Source organism: Bison bison, unplaced genomic scaffold (assembly GCF_000754665.1).
Source record: "Bison bison bison isolate TAMUID 2011002044 unplaced genomic scaffold, Bison_UMD1.0 scf7180017864364, whole genome shotgun sequence".
Lineage (NCBI taxonomy): Eukaryota > Metazoa > Chordata > Mammalia > Artiodactyla > Bovidae > Bison > Bison bison.
In genome coordinates this window covers 385927-397689 of record NW_011494936.1, presented here as the reverse complement: position 1 = coordinate 397689, position 11763 = coordinate 385927, and the positions used below count along the sequence as shown (strand labels likewise).

Below are 11763 nucleotides of genomic sequence, written 5' to 3'. Positions count from 1 at the left end.
AAAAAAGAGACAGCTAGGCTCCACCCCCAGATTCTTTATAAAATCTAGAGTGGAGCCGAGAATTTGCATTTCAAATAAGCCTCCAGGTGATGCTGAGTCTGTTGATAGAGGGACCACACTCTGACATAAGGATTTCCTCTCTCAAGTAACATGAAATCTTGAGAGCAGTTCAAACACTCCAGAATTACCAGAAACATCAGTTCTTCTAACTTGCTGCTCCATCCTCCTAGTTCATGAGCTTCATCCTCAAAGTTACTTCATGATCCAAGGAGACTGCTCAGATTCTAACCACCAGGTTAGCTTCTAGGCAACAGGAAAAGGACAGGATAAAAGGATACATCTCCAGTCTAAGTCAGCTCCTTTAAAGAAGCCTTACTTTGCAAAATCTAGTCAAAAAGCTTAAACTAAAAAGCAAAATGATAAATGTATCTTTTAGCCAAGAACACTGCCATCCTAAACAAAACTGTTACATATTACTAAGGAAGAAAGGAAGATTAGATTTTTGAATAGGCATTTAGAGACTCTAACATACTACTTTAGTCTACATATCACCAAGCTCCAATCACCAAGTCAAACAAAACTTGGCCTATTTCATAAATCTGACCCATATGTTTCATCACTTTTTCTCTTTCTGTAGATCTTACTTTCATCACAGCTCACCTACTTTACCATAATATCCTTTTGATCACTCTCCCTACCTCTTATCCTGGTAGTAGGTAAAAGATGGATTTTGAGGGAGCCAAAGTGGTCTAAAATTCTTCAATAGCTCCACATTTCCTACAAAATTATAAGGTATGAGGTATTTTAGTATTTCATGTTATATCCCCCATAGGACTATTCTCTATTAAACACAAGAAACTGCTTCTCCCCTCAGTGCTCTCATCATGCTTTCTCTGCTAAGAAGGTACTCTTGATCCTCCTTCACCTTTACTACTCATCCTTTACGATTTAACTATGGTAGTACCTCCTCCAGAAAGGTTTCCATGACACCCCTCTTCCACAGGATGAATATCCCTTCTGTGTAATCACATAAAATCTGTCCAGAGCTATCATTAGATATTCTACATTGTATTATGAAGATCTGTTTAGATCTCCAACTTTCTCAACATATGTATGTGCTTTTAAGTGTAAGGACCACATTAAATTTATCTTTATATTCCCAGAACTGGGAATAAAGCAGATGCCAACTACCATCTGTTAAACAAAAGTATCACCCTTCATCGTGAGCTGGCCTACATACTGTAATTCTGTATAGAACCTGTCCAACAATCTAATAATCTTTTCTATTACAAGTAATATAGGCTGATTATGCAATTTCAAAAAGTAACTACAGACATAAAATCCTTTCTTAACAACTCCAGTTAAATGAAATTTCAAAGTATACATTTTTTTTTTTGCATAGCCAAACATCTTTTATTTTTCACAACTAGAATACCAAAGATACAACCCAACTAGCTCCAGAACACTTTCAGATTTTTTTTTATTTAACCAAACTAAACAAAGGTTTTAAAAGGAACATCTGCAATAACAAAAGAATACTAATCTATCAATCAAAGCTGGCTTCACCATTTCTTGTCTTTTCCTTATCTTTATCCAAGTTCTTCACCTTTAATTCTTCTTCCTCTTTTTCGGGGATGTATTCAGTATCTTTCTCTGAGTTTGGCATTGATTTTCCCTTTGGTAGCAAGAAACAGTCAGCATTCAAAACCTGCTCGGCAGTCATTGAACTTCTACAACAGATCAAGCTACAGAGGAGGGATTTGACATTATCATCCTGCAAGAAAAAAGAGATGTTACAAAGCAAAAATAAAATCAAAATGAATAAAAGGACAAACTTGTAAAAAGGAGTACCTAATTCAAAAATGATTTCAATTAATGATACAGAGCTAAAATCAATTTTTCCCATTTTTTTAAAAGCTTTTTACCAAAATCAACTAGTTTTTATTGGAAAGGGATTAATCTAGTATTAAAACAATGGAATCAAATGACAGGGGGGTAATGCAGAAGGGAAAAGAAAAGAATCACAACTGAAATATTTATCAAAAACAAGTGAAATTCCCAAAAAAACACCTAAGATTTTTTTACTTTCCATTTTCCCTTTTTTTAGGGGACTAGTCAGAATTTGACACTGAAAATTTTACATTGAAGTGCCTCTGTCTGAAATAGTAGCCTCCTTTACTTGGTCAACTGCTTTTGGTTTCACTTATGAAATGATCTCTTGAAACACATGCACCACCACTAACATTATAATGATCATTATGGAGGTCAGAATTTATTATGTATCAGGATTTCAAAGAATGTTATTTTGTTATCACATGTTAATAACACTATAATGTTGTTCTTCCATTAATTCCACCACCCAAAGTATGCTTTTTGTTTTTTGTTCCCTATGGATGACTCTAATGAGAGCACATTTCATATGGAATAAAAATTACCTATTTACTCCTAGTGTCCTCTAAGGAGTATAAGACCAGAAATTCTACTTTCTCATTTCATCCCCAACAATGAGCACAGTGATAGAGCAGGTATTCAGTTTCCATCTGGTAACTGAATGAATGTCAATGCCCATACTGCATTCTACAGAGTATGTTTTTAAACATATTTAAAATGTTTAAGATACTGAGAGAGTCAATTCATTGGCAGGTTGATAAGAAGTCCAGGGGTCCCCAAGGAGAGAAGGGTCTGGGATTCTTGAGGAGATAGGGGTCTGGAATTCTCAAGGAGAAGGAAAGAACAAACCCTTTTCCCTCTACATTCCTTAGTCTTAGTCACATAAAACGTTTTTAATCTTTAAGCCTGATGTATCTATAACTGATGATCACACAACAAACAACTCAGTTTAAACTCTGTACTAAGGATTATATAACAACAATGTATCCTGCTTGAGGACAGTTTCTCCTTCCTGAAAACCTTCTGGCTAATCCTATTACCTTAAAATGTAAATTATGGGAGTGGGTCTAGTAAGATCTTTACAACCTCCAGATATTCTTTTGATTTACTGTAATAACTAATTAAAAAGCATGTAAAGTGAAGTCGCTCAGTCGTGTCCGACTCTTTGTGACCCCATGGACTGCAGCCCACCAGGCTCCTCTGTCCACAGGATTCTCCAAGCAAGAATACTGGAGTGGGTTGCCATTTCCTTCTCCAGGGGATCTTCCCAACCCAGGAATTGAACCCAGGTTTCCTGCATTGCAGGCAGCGTCTGCCTGTGTTTGTTACATAAAAAGTATGTAACTCCCTTGCTAACACAAGCAAGGGGGTACTCTTTCTGCCCCCTTCTGATGTCTATGTCAGAAGCTTTCTCTATCTTTTATACTTCAGTAAAACTTTATTACATAAAAGCTCTGAGCAATCAAGACTCGTCTCTGGCCCCAGATTGAATTATTCTCCTCTGGAGGCGAAGAATCCCAGCGTCTTTCCTGGTTCAGCAACAACCTTTCAATAGTTATCTTTAGTATGTATTGTTTTTATTGTTTAGTCACTGTGTGTGTCTGATTCATTTGTGACCTCGTGGACTGTGGTCTGCTAGACTCCTCTGTCATGGGATTTTCCAGGTAAGGAGACTGGAGTGGGTTGTCATTTCCTTGGGATCTTCCTAAGCCAGGGACAGAACCTGTGTCTCCTGCATTGGGAGACAAATCCTTTACCACTAAGTCACCCGGAAAGCCCAATGAGATACTAGTATACATCTGTAAGAATGGCCACAACCCAAAATACTGACTGAATAGCAGTCAGGCTGTGGAGCAACTCTCATTTATTGCTGATGGCAACCAAAACTCAAAAATGGTACTTAGAAGACAGTTCTATATTATTTAAAACTACTATTAAAAACTATACTATTTAAAAATACTATTACCATATAATCCAACAATTGCACTCCAAGGAAATAAAAACTTATGTCCACACAAAAACCTGCACATGGATGTTTACTGCAGTTTCATTCATAATTTGTCAAAACCTGGAAACAACCAAGTTGTCCTTCGGTAGGTGAATGTATAAATAGACTGTGGTACATACAGATAATGGATAAAGGCTAAGAATAAATGAACTATCAAACCATGAAAAGATGTGAAGGAATCTTACGTGCATACGATTATGTGGAAAAAAGCCAATTTTAAGAGGCTACATACTGTATGACTCCAACTACATGACATTCTGGAAAAGTCAAAACTATGGAGACAAGAAAAATATCAGGCTTCAGGGGTTTGGAGAAAGTAGAGATGAACAGGTAGACTATAGAGGATTTTTAGGGCAGTGAAAGTACTCTGTATATTAATGGTAGATACATGGCATTATACATGTGTTCAAACTTTAAGAATGTACCACACTAAGAGTAAGCCCTAATATAAACGATGGACTTAAGGCAACAACGATGTGTCAATGGAGGTATCAACTGCAACAAATAACTCTGGGAGGGAATGTTGATAATGGATAAACTGTGTGTAAGAGAGAAGGAGATATATGGGAAATCTCTACCTTCTATTCACTTTTTCTATAAATCTTAAAATTGCTCTTAAAGCCATAAAAGCAGTTGTAAAACATAAAATAAATAATTTCTTTTAAAAAAAAACTGGCAAGAGAACTTTTACAGCCTGATCATTATACTTTAAAAAAAAATTATTATTATTTTTTGGCTGCACTGGATCTTCATTGCTGCGTGAGACCTTTCTCTATTTGTGCTAAGAGGGGCTGTTTTCTAGTTGTGATGTGTGGGCTTCTCACTGTGCTGGCTTCTTGTTGCAGAACAAGGGCTCTAGGGCATGCGGGCTTCAGCAGTTGCAGCCCACAGCCTTAGCTGCCCTGCAATATGTGAAATTTTCCCAGACCAGGGAGCAAACCCATGTCCCCTGCAATGGTAGGAGGATTTGTAACCACTGAACCACCAGGGAAGGTCATTATACTTTATAGACTTGTTTACTGCCATATTTAACCCCTTAACATCTAGTCACACTGGGGATGATTCCATTACAAAAGACTTTAATATTTTCATGTCTTAGTTCAGATACTGTCTTTACCTGAAATGTCTAGTACCTCATTCTAACTTTCATAAAATCCTAATTCAACCTTGAAGATTCACTTCAAATAACTATGTGGTGGCATTCATGAATAGCTTCTTCCCTCCATCTTTTCCTGACAAATTAAATATTAGCTTCCACCAAACTATTTTCTTAATACTCTATATATACAGATATTGGTTGTTTACTTGTTCATATTTCTAAATGATTAATTTCTTCAATGTTTCAATCCTAAAAAGCAGACCCTAGTTCAATTCCTGATATAGAACAGATACTCAAAATATGTTGGTTGTATACATATGTATATCTCAAAGCAATATGAATAACGTAGACGTATGACAAAGAAAAGATACAGCTGCTGCTGCTAAGTCGCTTCAGTCATGTCTGACTCTGTGCGACCCCACAGACGGCAGCCCACCAGGCTCCTCAGGCCCTGGGATTCTCCAGTCAAGAACACTGGAGTGGGTTGCCATTTCCCTCTCCAATGCATGAAAATGAAAAGTGAAAGTGAAGTCGCTCAGTCGTGTCCGACTCTTAGCGACCCCATGGACTGCACCCTACTAGGTGCGTCCGTCCATGGGATTTTCCAGGCAAGAGTACTGGAGTGGGGTGCCACTGCCTTCTCTGAAAGATACAGCTAGGTACTTATAAAAAGTAGTAGAACACTAATTTTAATAAAATATTATCTTTGAAGATATAGAAACTACTGCTTTTCCTTAATTATTACACAGACTATATAATTTATTTGAAAAATTCCAGTAGTACTCTCTAGCAATAAGTTTCTGGCAATGGTGTAAGTAGGGCACTTGAATTTTTTCAGTACTTCTTTACTGGGAATGTTATTCGTATTCTTACAAAAATTAGAGGACTTCTTCAGTTAAGTAAGTTGATACTACTGCTCACACCTATATCACAGGTTTCCAACAAGTAAATGACAAAAAGGTCACATACCAAATGAAACTGATCCATCTTTGGGATTCCATCCTCATTAGTTTCAAATTCCTGATTCTGAACTGAAAGCTGTTAAAGAAATGAGAATGAATAAATTCCATACATACTAAAATACCGATCCTACAGCAAAGGCAACTCTGAAACTGTTCAGGTTCTAGAGAGAAGAGAAGAACTCAAAGCATATTAGTCCTTGCAAAACAAAAAAAACTTTCATAATAATAACTACAAAACAGTCCCTGGGGTCCCTAACATACCAATGCACACACTCTAAGCACATTTAATACTTCATTTTACAAGCAAATATATTAAAATGTAGTGGCTTATAAGGTGTTGGTTTCACCAATACTCGTACGTTAAACACAAAGAAAATTTATCATGTAAGTTTCCTTCTTCCCTAATACCTGTGTTCAAGAAATTCTTGTTAAAATTTTATGAATTATTAAATATGAAGAATTTCTTACATGTACAAAGATAACTCTAAATCCCATGTATCCATCACCCAGCCCTGACAACCATCAACCAATGACCACTTTTGCCCTATGTACAAATCCACGCATATTATTTTTGAGGCAAATTCTACACATCTCATAATTTTATCTCTAAATATTTTAGTAGATACTTCTAAAAGATCAAGTCTTATTTTGACATAATCACAAAATCACACTTGTTGTTCTGTCACTAAGTTGTGTCTGACTCTTTGCGAACCCAGGACCTGTAGCACACCAGGTTTTCCTGTCCTCCACTATCTCCCAGAGTTTGTTCAAACTCCTGTGCGTTGAGTCAGTGATGCTATTCAATCATCTCATCCTCTGCTGCCTGCTTCTCCTCCTGTCCTCAGTCTTTTGCAGCACCAAGGTCATTTCCAATGAACCAGCACTTTGCATCAGGTGGCCAAGGCGCTTTAGCATCAATTCTTCCAATTATATTAAGGATTGATTTCCTTTAGGATTGACTGGTTTGATTTCCTTTCAGTCCAAGGGATTCTCTAGAGTCTTCTCCAGCACCACAATTGGAAAGCATCAATTCTGTGGTGCTCAGCCTTCTTTATGGTCAAACTCTCACATCCATACATGACTACTGGAAAAACCATAGCTTTGATTATACAGTCCTTTGTAGGCAAAGTGATGTCTCTGCTTTTTTACTTGCTGTCTATATTTTTCATCGTTTTTTCTTCCAAGGAACAAGCATCTTTTAATTTCATGGCTGCAGTCACCATCCACAGTGATTTTGGCACCCAAGAAAATAAAATCTGTCACTGTTTCCACTCTTCCCTACCTATCTGCCATGAAGAGATATTTCTAAAAGATAAAGTCTTATTTTGACAGAATCACAATACATTAAAAATTAATATAAAATATCAAGTTTTCAAATTTTTAATCTCATACTTGTACTTTTATATCATTTAAATTCAGATCCAAATAAATTCCATATATAATAATTAAAAAATGAGCAAAGCCACTTCTAATCTCTTCCTGTTCCTCATCACTAAGTACAACTATAAAGGTTGGAGATAACATAACATATAATCAAAGGAGAGCTCCACAGGTCAAAAGAGGAAGGCAAACTGATGAAAAGTCCCAGAACTGGACTACAACATAATGACAAGGCATCTTCTGACTTTCTTTCACTAAAAAGAGATAAATTCTCATTTTGACACAATCACAGTATCACAATAAAAATTAGGAATTCTCTTTAGTTTTTTAAAAAAGATGACTCAAATAGGGTAAACTCAAAGAAAACTACATTTCTAAAAACAAAGTAAATTAATGAAATTAATGAAGACTAATGAAATTAACAAAAATTAATAACATTTATGAAAACTGAAAGCAAAGAAAAATTTTAAGTGAAAATAAGCGTAAGAAACATTACCTACACGGTAATAGAAATTTGAATAAAAGAAAATTTCTCATGCAAAACCATGGAAACAATAAGTGGCACATTCTCAACTGATAAAAAGAAAGAACTTTCAACCACAAATTCTGTATTCAGTGAAACTCTCAGGAAAGAAGGTGAAATCAAGCAGTTTTCAGATGATGGAAAACTAAAGGAATTTGTCACTATTAAAGAATGGCTAAAGGAAATACTTCAAACAGAAAGGAAATAATTTTTCTAAAAAAGGAGTATTGGAGCATTAGAAAAGAGGAAATGACAATGTAAAGAACAGACACATGAATAAATACCAAAGACTTTCCTTCCTATCATGAGTTTCCTAAATTATATATGATGACTGAAACAGAAGTTATAACACTATTTTGATGTTCAACAGAATGATATTTAAAAGTGGGGTGGGTAAAGCAACTTAAATAGAAGGCTTCAGCACTTTGGTCAAACTGTTAAAACACTCATACCAGTAGAATAGGGGTAGACACACAACTGTGAAAAAAGCTATTATCAAAAAGACAAGAAAGAACAAGTGTTGCAGAGGATGTGGGAAAAAAGGAACCTTGGAACCTTTGTAGACTATTGATGAGACCGTAAATTAGTGCAGCTGCTGTGTAAAACAGTAGAGAGAATCCTCAATTAGGAACAGAACTTTTATATGACTCAGCTATTTTACTTCTGAATATTTATCCAAATAACACAAAACCACTTATTACCAGCCATGGGGATTTGGGACAAATCATCTCATTTCTCTTTACCTCAGGTTCCTCACTTATAAGGATAATGTAAGAATTAAAGTGGTTAAATACTTAAAAATAACTGATGCATGGCACACACTCCATGAGTGTTATCTACATTTTTTAAATTTCAGGTAACTTAGAACATATTAGTAAAGTAAGGCTCAAAATTCTCCAAGCCAGGCTTCAGCAATATGTGAACCGTGAACTTCCAGATGTTCAAGCTGGTTTTAGAAAATGGAGAGGAAACAGAGATCAAATTGTCAACATCCACTGGATCATTGAAAAAGCAAGAGTTTGAAGAGGAACTAAAAAGCCTCTTGATGAAACTTAAAAGTGGAGAGTGAAAAAGTTGGCTTAAAGCTCAACATTCAGAAAACGAAGATCATGGCATCTGGTCCCATCACTTCATGGGAAATAGATGGGGAAACAGTGGAAACAGCGTCAGACTATTTTTTGGGGCTCCAAAATCATTGCAGATAATGACTGCAGTCAGGAAATTAAAAGACGCTTACTCCTTGGAAGGAAAGTTATGACCAACCTAGATAGCATATTAAAAAGAAGAGATATTACTTTGCCAACAAAGGTCCGTCTAGTCAAGGCTATGGTTTTTCCAGTGGTCATGTATGGATGTGAGAGTTGGACGGTGAAGAAAGCTGAGCGCTGAAGAACTGATGCTTCTGAACTGTGGTGCTAGAGAAGACTCTTTTGAGTCTCTTGGACTGCAAGGAGATCCAACCAGTCCATCCTAAAGGAGACCAGTCCTGGATGTTCATTGGAAGGACTGATGCTGAAGCTGCAACTCCAATACTTTGGCCACCTCATGTGAAGAGTTGACTCATTGGAAAAGACCTTGATGACGGGAGGGATTGGGGGCAGGAGGAGAAGGGGACGACAGAGAATGAGATGGCTGGATGGCATCACTGACTCGATGCACATTGAGTTTGGGTGAACTCTGGGAGTTGGTGATGGACAGGGAGGCCTGGCATGCTGCGATTCATGGGGTAGCAAGGAGTCAGACACAACTGAGCAACTGGATTGAACTGAACTGAACTAGAACATATAGTCAGCAATGTATATACTATCTCTATGAGGATCCCTGGTCTTATTACCAAGAACAACTATAATTAAGTATTGACAATAGTTGAATCTGGCTGAAGATAAGGGGTTTCCTTATTTCTTCCTTTGCTTTAAATATGTACAACTTTCCACAATAGTTAAGACAATAACTGTGCTTGTCCTACTGCCTGACTTGCTTTTACCTGAGGGATGATTATTTGTACAACAGATTAGGTTTCTCATAATGGTTGGAAGAAAGATAAGAGCTATCCTAGTGACTCATTCATCAGGGATGGGAAATGGGCTTGTTTATAAATACCAACTCTGTTCAGTCAGTGCTACTTCTTAATGGGTGCTGTTTGAGGTCATATAAGAGCTCAGTGAACATGATTATTATGTTGCAGGGTCTACTATGAGCACAGAAGAAAGGAATGGCAACATACACATTGTATATTATCAGCTTTAAATAGGTTTTTGTGGTGTGCATTTTGAAGCACTCCCATTCATGGCTCCACTTTATATCCACATCCTTTTTTTCTTTCTTCTCATCTTCAATATATAATGTCCTGTTCTGTTTTCAATACCCCCATGAACTGCCTTATAGCCTTTCTGGAACAAGACAAGGTATTTTGTAAATGAAGGTAAAGTTAGCCAGAAGGAAGCTCTGGCAAAAGGACTAGATTACTTTTTTAAAAATTAATTGATGTATTTTTAATTGGAGGAACACTGTTTTACAATTCTGTGTCGGTTTCTGTTGTGCAACAATGCAAATCATTCAAGATTTACTCTTAAATGTGAGAATCACAACAAACAGGTGACCCAAGAAGTTATGAAAATAAAAGACACCAGCCAAGGGAGGTCTGTAAGTGAAAACTTCAGCAGGTTGTGAGCTAAGTCCTTAGAAATGCTAATGTTTAATAGATAGGCAGTACTAAAGAGGATTAAAAGAAATGCCCAAATATAAGGCAAAAAAAAGAATTTAGTAGGTGGTGTATCATAGAAAATAATTACTGTAGATATTTTTGCAGCTAGGTCAGACTTACCCATAATTTTAGGCTGAAGGAAAGGTGAAAAGTAAGAAAAATAGACTAAAGATACAGTGAAGGTCGAGGGCACATCCGGAAGGCTTGCAATGGAGGAGGAGCACTTTTATTCTCTGAGACAGGAGTAGAAGACAGAAAACTGGGTAAAGACACAACCAGTTTGTAAACAGAAGCACTGAAATTCGATGGAAAGCACATTACCATGATCTCAGTTTCTGTTTTTCTTTTTTTAAGGCCAAGGTCTACTTAAATGAATGGGGATGAAATTTAGGCAGGGGCCTGAGGATAGCAGTTAAAGGTTTAAGTAATCATTGAAGGAAATATGAGAATGAACGGGCTGTGGGCAGGTTAAACAACTAAAAAAAAGCTCTGAGACCTAACAGAACTGAGACTGATGGGATGTCAACATTCTTCAAAAACATTCACTTCCCATGGTATTCAAGGGCTCCCATTTCACACTAGTATCCACTTTTAAATCCGAATAAAAACAATCAACAAACCTAAGATGACCCAGAAAGGTGGAAATGAGAAGGTAAAATGGAAAGAAGAAGGTGAAGTGACAAGGAACCTTGGGACTTAAGAAATGATACAATGGTGAAATCCGAGGGTTTTATTTTTGACTCTGCTATATCTCACATTGGATGCTAGAGAAGTCTGCAACCCAGAAATGGCAAGAGCCACAGAACAAAAAAGTCCCAAGAAAAGCCTACTACATCTAGTCAAAGGACTGGGAATAGGGTCTTGTAGAACAGAAAATGTTTTTGGTTCAGTTCAGTAGCTCAGTCATGTCTGACTCTTTGTGACCCCATGAACCCCAGCATGTCGGGCCTCCCTGTCCATCATCAACTCCCAGAGTTTACCCAAACTCATGTCCATTGAGTCGGTGATGCCATCCAGCCATCTCATCCTCTGTCATCCCCTTCTCCTCCTGCCCTCAATCTTTCCCGCATCAGGGTCTTTTCAAATGACTCAGCTCTTCGCATCAGGTGGCCAAAGTATTGGAGTTTCAGTTTCAACATCAGTCCTTCCAATGAACACTCAGGACTGATCTCCTTTAGGATGGACTGGTTGAATCCT

At 37.1% G+C, this 11763-nt stretch overlaps 1 protein-coding gene across 1 annotated transcript in view; it reads right to left on the bottom strand.

Moving 5' to 3' along the window:
• Positions 1-1385: 1385 nt before the first annotated feature.
• The window catches only part of STK31 (serine/threonine kinase 31), an 83104-nt gene continuing 72726 nt past the window's right edge, over positions 1386-11763 (bottom strand). Inside the window, exons 23-24 of the mRNA XM_010855355.1 lie at positions 5967-6035; positions 1386-1774 (exon numbers count right to left, since the gene is read on the bottom strand). Of these exons, the coding sequence (XP_010853657.1) occupies positions 1547-1774; positions 5967-6035 (297 nt within the window). The 3' untranslated portion in view covers positions 1386-1546. The remainder of the gene's footprint in view (positions 1775-5966; positions 6036-11763) is intronic.